Source organism: Tachyglossus aculeatus, chromosome 11 (genome assembly GCF_015852505.1).
Source record: "Tachyglossus aculeatus isolate mTacAcu1 chromosome 11, mTacAcu1.pri, whole genome shotgun sequence".
NCBI classification, from domain to species: domain Eukaryota; kingdom Metazoa; phylum Chordata; class Mammalia; order Monotremata; family Tachyglossidae; genus Tachyglossus; species Tachyglossus aculeatus.
The window spans coordinates 48,761,077-48,779,951 of NC_052076.1; the positions used below are offsets into that span (position 1 = coordinate 48,761,077).

At 47.5% G+C, this 18,875-nt stretch overlaps 1 protein-coding gene across 1 annotated transcript in view; it reads left to right on the forward strand.

Moving 5' to 3' along the window:
* Window positions 1–6,975, forward strand: part of TUBB3 (tubulin beta 3 class III) — a 32,800-nt gene extending 25,825 nt beyond the window's left edge. Inside the window, exons 5-7 of the mRNA XM_038754327.1 lie at window positions 1,807–1,915; window positions 3,855–3,965; window positions 5,479–6,975. Of these exons, the coding sequence (XP_038610255.1) occupies window positions 1,807–1,915; window positions 3,855–3,965; window positions 5,479–6,554 (1,296 nt within the window). The 3' untranslated portion in view covers window positions 6,555–6,975. The remainder of the gene's footprint in view (window positions 1–1,806; window positions 1,916–3,854; window positions 3,966–5,478) is intronic.
* The last annotated feature ends 11,900 nt before the right edge of the window (window positions 6,976–18,875 follow it).

Sequence of the window (18,875 nt, forward strand, 5' to 3'; positions counted from 1 at the left end):
GAAAGCAAAGAGCTGGGAGCTGTGCCCGACCCATCTCTTGGCTCACTGGAGATAATAATAATAAAAATAATGATATTTGTTAAGCGCTTACTATGTGCCAAGCACTGTCCTAAGCGCTATAAGCCAGCTCTTAGCTCACACAGCCTAAGGGCAAAGCTCAGAGAGACCGGCAGGCCCCTCACTCTCTAACTTTTGGTGGACAAAGAACCTGTCCACAGACTCTATATGTTGCCAACTTGTACTTCCCAAGCGCTTAGTACAGTGCTCTGCACACAGTAAACGCTCAATAAATACGATTGATTGATTGACTCCACTGTGTTGTACTCTCCCAAGTGCTTAGTACAGTACTCTGCACACAGTAAGTGCTCCACGGTGTAATGGACAGAACACAAGGGGAGTCAAAAGGTCTTGAGTTCTAATCCCAGCCCTGTCACTTGTCTGCTGGGTGACCTCAGGTAAGTCACTTCACTTCTCTGTGCCTCAGTAACCTCATCTGCAAAATGGGGTTGAGACTGTGAGCCCCGCGTGGGACGAGGGACCGTGTTCAACCCAATTTCCTTTTATAATAATGGCATTTATTAAGCGCTTACTCTGTGCAAAGCACTGTTCTAAGCGCTGGAGCACTGTTCTAAGCTCTTTTATCCACCCCAGTGCTTAGTACAGTGCCTGGCACATGTTAAGTGCTTAACAAACACTATTATTACTATATATCATCATAATAATAAATGTCATAGTGGGTAGAGCATCGGCTTGGGAGTCAGAAGGGCCTATGTTCTCATCCCAGCTCTGCCATATGACTGCTGTGTGACTTTGGGCAAGTAACTTAACATCTATGGGCCTCAGTTACCACATCTCTAAAATGGGGAATAAGACTGTGAGTCCCATGTGGGACAGGGACCGTGTCAAACCTGATTATCCTGTGAGCCCACTGTTGGGTAGGGACTGTCCTCTATATGTTGCCAATTTGCACTTCCCAAGCGCTTAGTACAGTGCTCTGCACACAGTAAGCGCTCAATAAATACGATTGTGATGATGATGATGATTATCCTGTATCTACCCCAGTATTTAGAACAGTGCTTGGCACATAGTAAGTGCTTAACAAGTACCATAATTATTATTATTATTATTATTATTAAATACCATGGAATGAATGAATTAATTGGTTTATCCCTGTTCCACACCTTGTTGGCTTTGTTGCTGTTTGAAAGGAAATGTTGAGAAGCAGCGTGGTTCAGTGGAAAGAGTGCAGACTTGAGAGTCAGAGGTCATGGGTTCTAATCGCGGCTCCGCCACCTGTCAGCTGTGTGACTTTGGGCGAGTCACTTAATTTCTCTGTGCCTCAGTGACCTCATCTGTAAAATGGAGATTAAGACTGTGAGCCCCACGTGGGACAACCTGATTACCTTGTAACCCCCCCAGCGCTTAGAACAGTGCTTTGCACATAGTAAGTGCTTAACAAATACCATTATTATTATTATTATTGCCCCCCAAGAGGCAGTTCTGTGCCCCAGTGAGGCTCAGACTGTAGGGTGGATGGGAAGGCCTGAAGCAGGGAATCCTCACGATGACTTGTAGGGTGCTCTCCCTACAAGTCAGGGAGGGAGGGAGACCCAAGGAAGGGAATTAACCCCTGGGACTTGCTCTTCTCATTTCATCAAGTTTCAGGAAATGGTAACACTGTCTGCCTGCATTTTTCTGGTGTTCTGTTTGACTAACAAATGGGAGAAAGTGGGTGGGACTGTGGACTGAGCTTTTCCTAACTCTGTCTCTGTCTCTCTCTCTCTCCACATACACACACTTCACTAGTTCTGGGAAGTGATCAGTGATGAGCATGGGATAGACCCCAGTGGCAACTACGTGGGTGACTCAGATCTGCAGCTGGAGAGGATCAGCGTCTACTACAATGAAGCCTCTTGTAAGTGCCTCCCACCAATCCGGGCCCTTTAATAATAATAATGATGATGGCATTTGTTAAGCGTTTACTAGATGCAGAGCACTGTTCTAAGCCCTGGGGGGGATACAAGGTGATCAAGTTGTCCCACGTGGGGCTCACAGTCTTAATCCCCATTTTACAGATGAGGTAAGTGAGGCTCAGAGAAGTTATTTGACTTGCCCGAGGTCACACAGCAGACATGTGGCGGAGTCGGGATTCGAACCCATGACCTCGGACTCCAAAGCCCCTGCTCTTTCCACTGAGTCACGCTGCTTCTCTGTTTCCAGTCCCTGCACTGCCCTGGCCCCCAGGCTCTGGAGCCCAGCCTACATCCTCCTGTTTTTAATAGAGCAAAAGATTGTCCCCACAGCAGTGCCCCAGGGAGAAGGGGTGTCCATTCCTTCATTCAATCGTGTCCAGTGGAGGAGCGGGAGGGCCATGTGGACTACCAGTGCAAATATTCCCATTCCCTTCTCTCCCTCTTCTTCCCTTCTGTCATCTCACCCCACCCCACCCCCATTTCTATTATTAGCATTCTTGGAAGCAGAGGAGAACGAAGGCCCAGAGATGCAGGTTGTTTCAGATGTGGTAGACAAGCTATTTTGTGTAGGTGGTCATTCCCAGTCCTGCTGATAATGATGATAATTGTGGTATTTATTAAGCACTTACTATGTGCCAGGCACTGTACTAAGCTCTGGGGTGGATAGAAAAGCAGCGTGGCTCAGTGAAAAGAGCCCGGGCTTGGGAGTCAGAGGTCATGGGTTCTAATTCCGCTCTGCCACATGTCAGCTGTGTGACTTTGGGCAAGTAACAACTTCTCTGGGCCCCATCTGTAAAATGGGGATTAAGACTGTGAGCCCAATGTGGGACAACCTGATTACCTTGTATCCCCCCAGTGCTTAGAACAGTGCTTTGTACATAGTAAAGGCTTAACAAACGCCATCATCATTATTATTATTATTACAAGCAAATCAGGTTGGCTACAGTCCCTGTCTCACGTGGGGCTCACAGATGCTGATGAGAGTCGTACCGTGAAGCCTGGGCAGGGACAGTGGCAGCTCCGCTCCTGCTCTTTGGATCTTTTAGAAATAGCCTCATGTCTTCTGCCGTCCTCTAATTTCTGTGGATGGGGCTTGGGCATTAGAAATCCCTGTAGGCAGAAGTGATGTAGTGGAGCAGAGTGCCCATGGAAGCAGCAATCTGGAGGTGATAATGATAATAATAATAAAATAATAATAGTGGCATTTATTAAGTGCTTACTGTGTGCCAGGCACTGTACTAAACACTAGGGTGGATACGATCAAATCAGTTTAGACAGTCCCTGTCCCACGTGGGGCTCACAGTCTCAATCCCCATTTTACAGAAGAGTAACTGAGGCACGGAGAAGTGAAGGGACTCACCCAAGGTCACACAGCAGACAAGTGGCAGAGCCGGGATTAGAACCCATGACCCGTCCCTGGCTCCTCTCTCTTCCCACCCCACTGTCCTCATTTTGGCCTCTGCAGCTCTATCCAGAGATGCTCTCCAGAGATCCTCCTCCCACCCCTACGTTGCTAGCTGAGACTTTGAGAGGGCATTGGTAAGAAGCTGATTTGATCTCCCCCAACCCGTGAGCAGAACCAAGGCAGGTGGTGAGAGAGGACAGTCCAGAAACTCTTAAAAGGCAGATAGAGCCCCAAGGTTTCTGTGCCAAGACCTTCCTAGAGCCCAGTCAAATTCCTAGGGTAAAGCTGGTGGTGGATGGGGGGTAGGGGCAAGTGGTTAGAAGAGAGGAACATGCCTGAGAATGAAATCTGTTACATAGGGAATCACATCTTTCTAGGGATTAAGTAACCAGTCCATAGGAGTATGTGGCTCTAGCTCTTGGAAATATCAAGGTCAAGCGGGAGGGAATTGTAATCCAACTGTCTCTTTTCCCCAGCTCATAAATATGTGCCCAGGGCCATCCTGGTGGACTTGGAGCCTGGAACCATGGATAGTGTTCGATCTGGAGCATTTGGACACCTCTTCAGACCCGACAACTTCATCTTTGGTAGAGTGTATATATATGTTACCCTCCTACCACAACCGCCCACTTCCCACATTCACTGCTGATGCATGAGGCCGTGTTCCTTTGTTTGGTTACCCCATTTTCCTGTGATTCCCCAGGAAGAGTCCTTAGTGGACCATTTCCCTATTGGTGTGTCATTGGGAGGAGATATTTCGACACCAGATCCTTCCTTGCAATTCCAGGCAGCCCCTCCCCAAGCCCGACAACCTGCCCTTTCTCAGCTGGGTCCTGAAGTGTTCATACTGGGGCTCATGAATGAGCAGAGTGGGCCCTGGGCTCGGTGGGCGGGGAGGGGATCCCCGAGCCCTACTTTGTGAATTCCTCTTCCTGAATTGGGCTATTGCTGATCCTGGATCCTGGTGGTCCTGCCCTTTTCCTTTCGCCCTCCTTCCTTTGTTCCAACTCCTGTAGATACCTTACAACCCCCCTTTTTTTAAAAAAAAAAACGGTATTCGTTAAGCCCTTACTGTGTGTCAGGTACCATCCTAAGCGCTGGGGAAGATATCAGGTTGGACACGGTCCATATCCCACATGGGGCTCACAGTCTTAATCCCCATTTTATAGATGAGGTAACTGAGACGGAGAAAAGTGAAGTGACTCGCCCAAGTGGCAGAGCCGGCATTAGAACCCAGGTCTTTCTGACTGCCAGGCTCCGTGATCTTTCCAGTAGGCCACGCTGGTTCTCTGTCCCATCATAGAATCAATCAATCAATCAATTGTATTTATTGAGCGCTTACTGTGTGCTGAGCACTGTACTAAGCGCTTGGGAAGTACAAGTTGGCAACATATGGAGACAGTCCCTACCCAACAGTGGGCTCACAGTCTAAAAGGTGGGCTCACAGTCTAAAGAAGAACTGGGACGGTCCGTGACTCTGGCTTCTTTGCTATCCGACTCCAGGATTATCACCGGCGACTCCCGGAATGCCCTCTCCAGTAAACCTGGATCTGAGGGATGGTCCCCGTCCCAACTTTATCACTGATAATAACGGTGGTATTACGCACTGGGGTAGATACAAGATATTCGGGCCAGAGACGCAGGGGGCTCATAGTCTAAGGAGGAGGGAGCAAAGGAATGCAATCCCCCTTTTACAGCTGGGCAAACGGAGGCACGGAGGAGGTACGTGACTCGCCCAAGGTCACGCATCGGGGCCAAATTAGAACCCAGATCCTTCCGACTCCCAGGCCTGTGGTCTCTCCACTGGGCCACGCCGTTACACTTCCCGTTATGTCCCATTATCCTGGCTCCCTCTGACCCATCCGTGGATGCGGAGCCTGGCTACACACTTTCCCAACCCACAGAGGATCCTTGAGCATTTTGAGCTCACAGAGACTCCCGCCGGCCCTCTACTTAAACTACTCCCTCCTTGGTTGGCGACCCCGGGCTTGGCGACCCGTTTTACAGATGAGGAGACACAGGCCAAGGGTGCGCGGGCCTCCACCCCGGGTCCCGCGGGTCTTCTCCGTAGCTGAGCCCCCTTGTCCGCTTCCCCCGCAGGTCAGAGCGGCGCGGGAAACAACTGGGCCAAGGGCCACTACACGGAGGGGGCCGAGCTGGTGGACTCGGTGCTCGACGTGGTGAGGAAGGAGTGCGAGAACTGTGACTGCCTGCAGGGCTTTCAGCTGACCCACTCCCTGGGCGGGGGCACCGGGTCGGGCATGGGCACGCTGCTCATCAGCAAGGTGCGGGAGGAGTACCCGGACCGGATCATGAACACTTTCAGCGTGGTGCCCTCGCCCAAGGTGTCGGACACGGTGGTGGAGCCGTACAACGCCACCCTGTCCATCCACCAGCTGGTGGAGAACACGGACGAGACCTACTGCATCGACAACGAGGCCCTGTACGACATCTGCTTCCGCACCCTCAAGCTGGCCACCCCCACCTACGGCGACCTCAACCACCTGGTGTCGGCCACCATGAGCGGGGTCACCACCTCCCTCCGCTTCCCGGGCCAGCTGAACGCCGACCTGCGCAAGCTGGCCGTCAACATGGTGCCCTTCCCCCGCCTGCACTTCTTCATGCCGGGCTTCGCCCCTCTCACGGCACGTGGCAGCCAGCAGTACCGGGCCCTGACGGTGCCCGAGCTGACCCAGCAGATGTTCGACGCCAAGAACATGATGGCCGCCTGCGACCCCCGCCACGGCCGCTACCTGACCGTGGCCACCGTCTTCCGGGGCCGCATGTCCATGAAGGAGGTGGACGAGCAGATGCTGGCCATCCAGAGCAAGAACAGCAGCTACTTCGTCGAGTGGATCCCCAACAACGTGAAGGTGGCCGTCTGCGACATCCCGCCCCGGGGGCTCAAGATGTCCTCCACCTTCATCGGCAACAGCACGGCCATCCAGGAGCTGTTCAAGCGCATCTCGGAGCAGTTCACCGCCATGTTCCGCCGTAAGGCCTTCCTGCACTGGTACACGGGCGAGGGCATGGACGAGATGGAGTTCACCGAGGCCGAGAGCAACATGAACGACCTCGTCTCCGAGTACCAGCAGTACCAGGACGCCACGGCCGAGGAGGAGGGAGAGATGTACGAGGACGACGAGGAGGAGTCGGAGGCCCAGGGTGCCAAGTGAAGCCGCGCCGGAGGAACGGGCCGGATGCTGGTGGGAGGCCTCAGCTTGGGTCCGCGTGAAGCCTTCCCCCCTCAGAAGGCCAAAGCCTCTTCGGTGTCCTCTCGCCTCCAACAGAGTCCTCTGCCATCGCTTCCTGTTAGCCGAGAGCCGGGCGCCCGCTTCCTAGTCGCTTCCGATTAAGGGTTCCAAGAGTTCGATCATTCAGTATTTACTAATGATATTCCCTTCCTGCCTCTCCCTCCTCCCCATGACCGTGTGATTTAGCCCCCTTCCCCCCACCCTCCCCGACCCCCAGATCCCTCCCTGCCCCGGCCCCTCCTTCATTTTTTATGATTTTCACAGCCTTGACGTTTAATTTTTTACTGGTTTGTGTTTATTTTTATTTTTTTGGAAGACTTAATAAATTTATTGCTGTCCGATACCTCTTGTGCTTATCCAGGCCTCATTCTGATGGGTGAGAGGTGGGCTGGGCATGGTGGAGGCGGGGAGGAGACATATAGGCACCCGAAGAAGAAAGGCAGGCTCCCTGCCAATTTTCTGGGGTCCGGAGGGTGGGGAGGGGGGTGGGATGGGTGGGGTGGGGGGTCTACTCCTCTCCCACCCCGGGCTGCGGAGGCAACTGGGACCGTGTGGACCCCCTCACATTAGCTGCTGCTGTATCTTCCCACCCCCTACTCCAGGACCCTTTGGGCTGCCGTGGAAAAAGATCAGCTTGGGGCCTGTAAAATGGGGGCAGAAAACCCTCTTCCTACCACCATTCATTCATCCATTCATCCAACCGTATTTATTGAGCGCTTAGTGTGTGCAGAGCACTGTACTAGACGCTTGGGAAGTACAAGTTGGCAACATATAGAGCCGGTCCCTACCCAACAGCGGGCTCACTGGCTAGAAGGGGGAGATGGACAATGAAACAAAACATATTAACAAAATAAAATAAATAGAATAAATATGTACAAATAAAATAAATATCAACGGGTTAGAAAATCCCAGCAGCAGGATAGGACCCAGGTCGACCTGAGGACCGCTGGAGTCAGTGGAAGGGAAGGGAAAGGAAGTGGAAGTGGAAGGGAAGTGGAAGTGGAAGGGAATTCCCTTCCCTGGGTTCAGGGAAAGGAAACGAGGGATGTGTGGAGGAAAGATGGCATCCCTGTTTGGGCTAGTTGGCACCTTAATTTAATTAATTTTAATTTTAATTTTATGAGAAGCAGCGTGGCTCAATGGAAAGAGCCCGGGTTTTGGAGTCAGAGGTCATGGGTTCAAATCCCGGCTCCTCCAATTGTCAGCTATGTGACTTTGGGCAAGTCACTTCACTTCTCTGGGCCTCAGTTACCTCATCTGTAAAATGGGGATTAAGACTGTGAGCCCCCCGTGGGACAACCTGATCACCTTGTATCCCCCCCAGCGCTTAGAACAGTGCTCTGCACATAGTAAGTGCTTAACAAATGTTATTATTATTATCAACTTGTACTTCCCAAACGCTTAATACAGTGCTCTGCACACAGTAAGCGCTCAATAAATACGATTGATGGATTACAACGGGGGATTGTGGGAGGTTGCCCTTCGTCGAAAAAGAAGAAACGGCCTTAGAGTGTCACCCTGAAAGTGAACACCGTGGGCATGCCCAAACGAGAAAAGTTTAGAGGAGGTCATCCCAGAGACCGGGAAGAAATCCAGAAAGCCGTAACAGCAAGATTGAGGGAAAACCGTGGGTCACCAGCAATCCGATGACTCAGCCGGCTGCGGAGGCCTCAGCAATCCATCGATCGTATTTACTGAGTGCCTACTGTGTGCTTAGAGTACTGGCACTAAAGAGCATTTGGGAGAGTACAGTATAACAGAGTGGGTAGACTCGTTTCCTGCCACGGAGAAGCAGCGTGGCTTAGTGGGTGAACCACGAGCCTGGGAGTCAGAAGGATCTGGGTTCTAATCCTGACTCCACCACTTGGTAGGGACTGTCTCTATATGTTGCCAGTTTGTACTTCCCAAGCGCTTAGTACAGTGCTCTGCACACAGTAAGCGCTCAATAAATACGATTGATGATGATGATGATGTGACCGTAGGCAAGTCACTTCCCATCTCTGTGCCTCAGTTACCTCATCTGTAAAATAATAATAATAATAATGTTGGTATTTGTTAAGCGCACACTATGTGCAAAGCACTATTCTAAGCACTGGGCACTGTTCTAAGCGCTGGGGATTAAGACTGCGTTCAATCTGATTATCTGGTATCTACCCTGGAGTTTAGTACACGTAGTTAGTGTTTAACAAATGCCATTTAAAAAACCAGACAGATCAAAGGCCAAAAATGAATTTACAGATTAACAAAAATACTGAGCCCCTAGGACCAAGGTCTCCGGATAAAAGCCCAGGGCGGCACAAGATGAGAACACGCAAAGATGCATGTATTCAGAATCCTGAGCACAACAAGGGGCAGGAAATGGGTATGAATGCTGGCAGGAAAATGAGAGATGGAGATCTTGCCCTCGTGGGGGAATGTGCGGTCATACGGGGAAACGGCTGTGGTTTGGGGGCTTCCACCAGCCTACTAGTTTGCCAGCAAACCTCACTGATCCCCATCTGTGATAGCTGCCGCCTGAATTTGAGTGCTGGGATGGGGGAGTCCTCCCGGTATTAAGCGTCTACTATGCGCTAAGGGCTAGGATAAAGACTGCTAAACCCGATCGAACGCACTCCCTAGCCCACGCGGGGCTTCCGATCTAACGTAAGGGGAATATTATCCTTATTTTGCGGATGAGAAAAATGAGGCCCAGAGAGGTGACGAGAAAAATGAGGCCCAGAGAGGTGATGAGAAGATTGAGGCCCAGAGAGGTGATGAGAAAAATGAGGCCCAGAGAGGTGAAGAGACTTGGCCATGGCCACACAGCGGGTCAGAAGCAGAGTTGGGGCCCCGCCCTGCAACCCCATGCTCTTCCCGTGCTGCTTCGCACTGCGTAAAGGATATCCTTGAGCAGAGGATGTGCAAGACCACTGGCCCCTTGGCAAACGATTCCTTGGTAGCCTTACTATTTGCAACAATTTGAACTCACATTTGCACCTTCCCCTCCTCCATGCTCAGTCCTTCAGCCTGGGGGCTCCCGCAGATCATTCATTCGTTCATTCAATCGTATTTATTGAGCGCTTCCTGTGTGCAGAGCACTGTACTAAGCGCTTGGGAAGTCCAAGTTGGCAACACATAGAGACGGTCCCTACCCAACAGCGGGCTCACAGTCTAGAATATATATAGTCCTGTATATATGTATATATGTTTGTACATATTTTTTACTCTATTTATTTTTTTATTTACTTATTTTACTTGTACATATCCATTCTATTTATTTTATTCTGCTAGTATGTTTGGTTTTGTTTGGTTTGGTTCGGTTTTGGGGGAGACGACTGATGATGTCTCCCCCTTTTAAACTGTGAGCCCACTGTTGGGTAGGGACTGTCTCTGTATGTTGCCAATTTGTACTTCCCAAGCGCTTAGTACGGTGCTCTGCACATAGTAAGCGCTCAGTAAATACGATTGATGATGATGATGATGATGACTGTCTCTATATGTTGCCAACTTGTACTTCCCAAGCGCTTAGTCCAGTGCTCTGCACACAGTAAGCGCTCAATAAATATGATTGATTGATTGATTGATTGATAGAATGGAATCCTTCAGCCACCTCCGGCAATAGCCTTCATGAAGCCAAGTCTCTTTTACCCCGAATCCTGTTGCCATTCAGCCCCAATCCCAGGATGAGAAATGGCGTGGCCTAGTGGAAACAGCATGGGCTTGGGAGTCCGAGGACCTGGATTCTAAACCTGGCTCCGCCATGTCTGCCTTGTGATGCTGGGCAAGTTATTTAATTTCTCTGTGCCTCATTTATCACATCTGTAAAATGGGGATTAAGACTGAAGCAGCGTGGCTCAGTGGAAAGAGCCCGGGCTTTGGAGTCAGAGGTCATAGGTTCAAATCCCAGCTCCGCCACTTGTCAGCTGTGTGACTTAGGGCAAGTCACTTCACTTCTCTGGGCCTCAGTTACTTCATCTGTAAAATGGGGATTAAGTGTGTGAGCCCCACGTGGGACAACTTGATTAGCTTGTATCTACCCCAGCTCTTAGAACAGTGCTTTGCACATAGTAAGTGCTTAATAAATGCTATTATTATTATTATTATTATTTTGTGGGACATGGACTGTGTCCAACCTGATTATCTTGTATCTATCCCAGTACTCCAGCGCTTAGAACCGTGCTCCAGCGCTTAGAACAGGGCTTGGCACCTAGTAAGCACTTAACAAATCCTATTATTATTATTATCATTACTCAGTACAGCGCTTAGAACAGTTCTCCAGTTCTTAGAACAGTGCTTGGCACCTAGTAAGCACTTAACAAATCCCATTATTATTATTCTCATTACTCAGTACAGCGCTTAGAACAGTGCTCCAGCGCTTAGAACAGTGCTTGGCACCTAGTAAGCACTTAACAAATCCCATTATTATTATTCTCATTACTCAGTACAGCGCTTAGAACAGTGCTCCAGCACTTAGAACAGTGCTTGGCACCTAGTAAGCACTTAACAAATCCCATTATTATCATTACCATTACTCAGTACAGCGCTTAGAACAGTGCTCCAGCGCTTAGAACAGCGCTTGGCACCTAGTAAGCACTTAACAAATCCCATTATTATTATTATCATTACTCAGTACAGTGCCTGGACATAGTAAGTGCTTAACAAATATCATAAAAAAACTCTCCAGTGATACGTCTGCTCTGCCTGCTCTATAAGCCAAATTTCTCAAAGCATCTTACAGTACCTCCTTCCCTTCCCCACAGCACCTGTATATATGTATATATGTTTGTACATATTTATTACTCTATTTATTTTACTTGTACATATCTATTCTATTTATTTTATTTTGTTAATATGTTTGGTTTTGTTCTTTGTCTCCCCCTTCTAGACTGTAAGCCCTCTGTTGGGTAGGGACTGTTTATATGTTGCCAACTTGTACTTCCCAAGCACTTAGTACAGTGCTCTGCACACAGTAAGCACTCAATAAATACGATTGATTTATTTGATGGGAGGCACACACTCCATAGGCCCTAACGTGCTCGGTTTATATCGTCTCTGTCCTCTTGCTCACTCCCTGCCCCTGGCCTGGAATGTCCTCCCTCCTCATATCTGACAGACAATTACTTTCCCACTTTAAAGCCTTCCTGAAGACACATCTCCCCCCCCATAATCCCTCTTTTCCTTTTCTCTCACTCCCTTCTACATTACCCTGAATTGCTCCCTTTATTCACCACCTCCAGCCCCGTGGCATCTTGGCACATATCCACAGCGTGGCTCAGTGGAAAGAGCATGGGCTTCGGCATCAGAGGTCATGGGTTCAAATCCCGGCTCCGCCAATTGTCAGCTGTGTGACTTTGGGCAAGCCACTTCACTTCTCGGTGCCTCAGTTAACTCCTCTGTCAAATGGGGATTAAGACTGTGAACCCCCTGTGGGACAACCCGATCACCTTGTAACTTCCCCAGCGCTTAGAACGGTGCTTTGCACAGCGCTTAATAAATGCTTAATTTATAAATGCTTAATAAATTAAATTATTAATAAATGCTTAATAACAGCGCTTAATAAATGCCATCAATCAATCAGTCGTATTTATTGAGCGCTTACTGTGTGCAGAGCACTGTACTAAGCGCTTGGGCAGTACAAGTTGGCAACATATAGAGACAGTCCCTACCCAACAGTGGGCTCACAGTCTAAAAGGGGGAGACAGAGAACAAAACCAAACATACTAACAAAATAAAATAAATAGAATACATATGTACAAGTAAAATAAATAAACATACAAACCAAACCAAACATACTAACAAAATAAAATAAATAGAATAGATATGTACAAGTAAAATAAATAAATAAATAAATAGAGTAATAAATATGTACAAACATATATACATATATACAGGTGCTGTGGGGAAGGGAAGGAGGTAAGATGGGGGGGATGGAGGGGGGACGAGGGAATAATAATGGTATTTGTTAAGTGCTTACTATGTGCAAAGCACCAATCAATCAATCGTATTTATTGAGCGCTTACTGTGTGCAGAGCACTGTACTAAGCGCTTGGGAAGTCCAAGTTGGCAACATATAGGGACAGTACCCAACAGTGGGCTCACAGTCCATCATTATTATTATTATGCACAATTTATTTATTTATATTAATGTCTGTTTCCTCCTCTAGACTGTAAGCTTATTGTGGGCAGGGAATGTGTCTCCTATTTTGTTATATTGTACTCTCCCAAACCCTTAATACAGTGCTCTGCACACAGTATGAACTCAAAAGATACAATTGATTGGTTGATGGATTGACTGATTTTTAAAACAGAGGAAGTGAGGCCCCCAGAAGGGATTTTCCCCAAGCATGTACCTAGCTGGGGATTAATCTGGGAATCCGAACCCGCGTCCTACCCTCCATCCACTGCCTAAGCAGTCCCACCCCCGTCCCTCTCCTGACTTCCCATCGGTACGGAAAGCGGAGTCTTTGGTGCCCCTTGGCAGCTTAGACTCTCGCTCTCCACCCTCCTCTAGACTGTAAGCTCATTGTGGGCAGGGAATGTGTTATAATATTATATTGTACTTTCGCAAGCGCTTAGCGCACAGTAAGCACTCAATAAATCTGACTGACTGACTGCTCCCTCCTTGCCCTGCGGTCAATCTCCTGTTGCAGTGAGTAGCTCCCCAACAGCTGGAGACACTTAACTCCTGCCCGGGTTCCCAAAGCATTTCCCCTCTCAGCTAATTCTATTAAGCTTATTTATGCTTACAGTGCAATCAGATCAGGCACTGACCTGAGGGGAAACTGTGGTACAGAGCGGTTAAGCGATTTGCCCTAATGGAAAGAGCGCGGACCTGGGTTCTAATTTTGACTACCACTTGTTTTCTGTGCCCATGCCTCCATCGAAGCTGCACAGATGTCCATTACCTTCTTGAAAGCACATCTCCTCCAAGGGGCCTTCCCTGTTAACCTTTCCCCTTCCCCACAGCACCTGTATATATGTATATAGGTTTGTACATATTTATTACTCTACTTATTTATTTATTTTACTTGTACCTATCCATTCTATTTATTTTATTTTGTTAGTATGCTTGGTTTTGTTCTCTGTCTCCCCCTTCTAGACTTTGAGCCCACTGTTGGGTAGGGACTGCCTCTATATGTTGCCAGCTTGTACTTCCCAAGCGCTTAGTCCAGTGCTCTGCACACAGTAAGCGCTCAATAAATACGATTGATTGATTGATTGACCTTTCCAGAGAGGAATTCTGCTTGGAGCTCTGTCATGGCTTCATCTTACCTCCTTCCCTTCCCCACAGCACCTGTATAGATGTATATATGTTTGTACATGTTTATTACTCTATTTATTTATTTATTTTACTTGTACCTATCTATTCTATTTATTTTATTTTGTTAGTATGTTTGGTTTTGTTCTCTGTCTCCCCCTTCTAGACTGTGAGCCCACTGTTGGGTAGGGACTGTCTCTATATGTTGCCAGCTTGTACTTCCCAAGCGCTTAGTCCAGTGCTCTGCACATAGTAAGCGCTCAATAAATACGATTGATGATGATTGATGATGACTGCCTCTATATGTTGCCAGCTTGTACTTCCCAAGCGCTTAGTCCAGTGCTCTGCACACAGTAAGCGCTCAATAAATATGATTGATTGATTGATTGACCTTTCTGGAGAGGAATTCTGCTTGGAGCTCCGTCATGGCTGGGCAGGGTGGGGTGGGTTGGGAAATGGCTGGGAGGGAGTTTTCTCTGCCTCTAGACTAAGCTGGGCAGGAACAGGTTTATGATTTCCATTCTGATTCACCTTGGATTGAAGTTAAAACTCCAAAGGCCAAAAGGCCAGAACCAGCCCAGGCTGTGGGAAGCCGGGAGGGGAAGGGAGGGTATCGGAATGGCACTCCTAAATTGTGACAGACTACGGGCTGATTAAGTCATCTCACGGTCCAATTCTGTCTTCTCTTCTTCACTGGCTTCCCTGCATTCTTCCTATCACCCATTTTTTTAAATGGTATTTGTAAGCACTTGGTACAGTGCTCTGCACACAGTAAGTGCTCAATAAATATGATTGAATGAATGAACATTCATTCTCTCCCCCTCGTCCCCCTCTTCATCCCCCCATCTTACCTTCTTCCCTTCCCCACAGCACCTGTATATATGTATATATGTTTGTACATATTTATTACTCTATTTTACTTGTACATATCTATTCTATTTTATTTTGTTAATATGTTGGTTTTGTTCTCTGTCTCCCCCTTCTAGACTGTGAGCCCACTGTTGGGTGGGGACTGTCTCTATATGTTGCCAACTTGTACTTCCCAAGCACTTAGTACAGTGCTCTGCACACAGTAAGCACTAAATAAATATGATTGAATGAATGAACATTCATTCCCTTCCCCTCGTCCCCCTCTCCATCCCCCGTCTTACCTCCTTCCCTTCCCCACAGCACTTGTATATATGTATATATGTTTGTACATATTTATTACTCTATTTATTCATTTATTTATTTTACTTGTACATATCTATTCTATTTTATTTTGTTAATAAGTTTGGTTTTGTTCTCTGTCTCCCCCTTCTAGACTGTGAGCCCACTGTCGGGTAGGGACTGTCTCTAAATGTTGCCAACTTGTACTTCCCAAGCGCTTAGTACAGTGCTCTGCACACAGTAAGCGCTCAATAAATATGATTGATTGATTGATTGATTGAACAGTAAGCACTCAATAAATATGATTGAATGTTAAATGCTTACTACGTGCCAGACAGTGTACTAAGCTCTGGGGTAGGTACAGTTACCTCATTCCTTCGTTCATTCTTTCAGTTGTATTCATTAATAATAATGATGGCATTTGTTAAGCGCTTACTACGTGCCAAGCACTCTTCTAAACACCGGGGTAGAAACAGGGTAAACGGGTTGTCCCACATGGGGCTTGCAGTCTTCATCCCCATTTTCCAGATGAGGTAACTGAGGCCCAGAGAAGTGAAGTGACTTGCCCAAAGTCACACAGCTGACGAGTGGCAGAGCCGGGTTTAGAACCCATGACCTCTGAGTCCCAAGCTCCGTGCTCTTTCCATTAAGCCACACTGCTTCTTGTGTGCTTCTTGAGCACTCACTGTGTGCAAAACACTGTTACCAAGTGCTTGGGAGAGTACAATATTCATTCAATCGTATTTATTGAGCGCTTACTGTGTGCAGAGCTCTGTATTAAGCACTTGGGAAGTAGTGTGGCTCACTGGAAAGAGCCCGGGCTTTGGAGTCAGAGGTCCTGGGTTCAAATCCCGACTCTGCCAACTGTCAGCTGGGTTGACTTTGGGCAAGTCACTTAACGTCTCTGGGCCTCAGTGACCTCATCTGTAAAATGGGGGATTAAGACTGTGAGCCCTCCGTGGGACAACCTGATCACCTTGTAACCTCCCCAGTGGCTTAGAACAGTGCTTTGCACATAGTAAGCGCTTAATAAATGCCATAATTAATTAATTAATTAATTACGAGTTGGCAACATATAGAGACGGTCCCTACCCAACAACGGCTCACAGGTCTAGAAGGGGGGAGACAGACCACAAAACAAAACATATTAAGCAAAATAAAATTAAAAGAGATAGTAAATTCATTCATTCATTCATTCAATCGTATTTATTGAGCACTTACTGTGTGCAGAGCACTGGACTAAGTGCTTGGGAATTACAAGTTGGCAACATACAGAGATGGTCCCTACCCAACAATGGGCCTACAGTCTATAAGGGGGAGACAGACAACAAAACAAAACATATTAAACATATTAACAAAATAAAATAAAAAGAATAGTAAATATGTACAAGTAAATATGTACAGACAAACACATTCCTGCCCACAACGAGCTCACAGTCTAGAGGGGGAGACAGGCATTAATATAAATAAATAAATAGATAAATAAATTACAGGTATATATAGTATATATACACAAATGTATACATACAAATATGCATATATATATTATATATATATACAAATTATATATATGTCTCTGTCCCACATGGGGCTCCCAGTCTTAATCCCCATTTTTCAGATGAGGTAACTGAGGGCCCAGAGAAGGAAGTGAGTTGCCCAAGGTGACACAACCCCTCTCTCCAGACTCGCATCTCCTCCTGCCTTCAGGACATCTCCATCTGGATGTCTGCCCGTCACCTAAAAGTCAACATGTCCAAGACTGAACTCTTTGTCTTCCCTCCCAAACCCTGCCCTCTCCCTGACTTTCCCATCTCTGTTGACGGCACTACCATCCTTCCCATCTCACAAGCCCGCAACCTTGGTGTCATCCTCGACTCCGCTCTCTCATTCACCCCTCACACCCAAGCTGTCACCAAAACCTGCCGGTCTCAGCTCCGCAACATTGCCAAGATCTGCCCTTTCCCTCTCCGTCCATACCGCTCCCCTCGCTCGTTCAAGCTCTCATCCTATCCCGTCTGGACTACTGCATCAGCTTCTCTGATCTCACCATCCTCGTGTCTTCTTCCCACTTCAATCCAGACTTCATGCCGCTGCCCGGATTGTCTTTGTCCAGAAACGTCTCTTGGGCATGTTACTCCCCTCCTCAAAAATCTCCAGTGGCTACCAATCAATCTGTGCATCAGGCAGAAACTCCTCACTCCTGGGCTTCCAGGCTGTCCATTCCCCTTGCCCCTCCTACCTCACCTCCCTTCTCTCCTTCTTCCAGCCCAGCCCGCACCCTCCGCTCCTCCGCCGCTAATCTCCTCACCGTACCTCGCTCTCGCCCGTCCCGCCATCGACCCCCGGCCCACGTCATCCGCCGGGCCTGGACTGGCCTCCCTCTGCCCATCCGCCAAGCTAGCTCTCTTCCTCCCTTCAAGGCCCTACTTGAGCGTTCACCTCCTCCAGCAGGCCTTCCCAAACTGAGCCCCTTCCTTCCTCCCCCTCTCGTCCCCCCTCTCCATCCCCCCATCTTACCTCCTTCCCTTCCCCACAGCACCTGTATATATGCATATTTGTTTTGTACATATTTATTACTCTTTATTTATTTATTTATTTTACTTGTACATATCTATTCTATTGATTTAATTTGTTAGTATGTTTGGTTTTGTTCTCTGTCTCCCCCTTTTAGACTGTGAGCCCACTGTTGGGTAGGGACTGTCTCTATATGTTGCCAACTTTGTACTTCCCAAGCGCTTAGTACAGTGCTCTGCACACAGTAAGTGCTCAATAAATACGATTGATGATGATGATGATGATGATGAACTGGGATTAGGAACCCAGGTCCTTCTGAATGCCAGGCCCGGGCTTATTCATAGGGTCACACAATCTTCTGTATTTTCTCTCCTCCTTTGCGTTTCATCTTTGCTCCTGGTACACCAGCTCCCGATTTGGCCCTACCCGCTGCCCCTCTTTTCCTGTCCTAGGAGCAGCCCGGCCTTCACCGGCACCAATCCTGCCTCCTGCCTCCCTTTTCTTCCTCTCCGTGTGGGCCTGGATGTAACATGGGGTGTACGAGCCTCTACCAGCTTCCTTCCTTTTCCTTCCTTCCTTCCTTTCCTTCCTTCCTTCCTTCCTTCCTTCCTTCCTTCCTTCTTTCTTTCTTCTTTCTTTTTTCCATCTCTTCCTTCCTTTCTTTCTCTCTCCCTCTTCCTTCCTTCCTCCCGTCCTTCCTTTTCTTTCTTTCTTCCTTTCTTTCTTTCTTCTTTCTTTCTTCTTTCTTTCTTCCTTCTTTCCTTCTTTCTTTCCTTCTTTCTTTCTCTTTTTTCTTTCTTTCTTTCTTTCTTTCTTCTTCCTTTCTTTCTTTCTTTCTTTCTTTCTTTCTTTCTTTCTTTCTTTCTTTCTTTCTTCTTTCTTTCTTTCTTCTTTCTTTTTTCCCTCTCTTCCTTCCTTTCTTTCTGTCTCTCGCTCTGCCTTCCTTCCTTCCTTCCTTCCTTCCTTCCTTCCTTCATTCCTTCCTCCCATCCTTCCTTTTCTTTCTTTTCTTTCTTTCTTTCTTTTTCTTTCTCTCTCTCTTCCTTACTTACATCCTTCTTCCTTACTTTCTTTCTTCCTTTCTTTCTTTCTTCTTTCTTCCTTCCTTCCTTTCTGTTCTTTCTTCCTTCCCTTCTTTCTTTCTTCCTTCCTTTCTTCCTTTCTTTCTTTCTTTCTTTTCTTTTCTTTTCTTTCTTTCTTTCTTTTGCTTTCTTTCTTTCTTCCTTTCTTCCTTCCTTCCTTCTTCCTTTCTTCCTTTCTTTCTTTCTTCTTCCTTCCTTCCTTTCTTTCTTTCTTTCTTTCTTTCTTTCTCTCTCTCCCTCTTCCTTCCTTCCTTCCTTCCT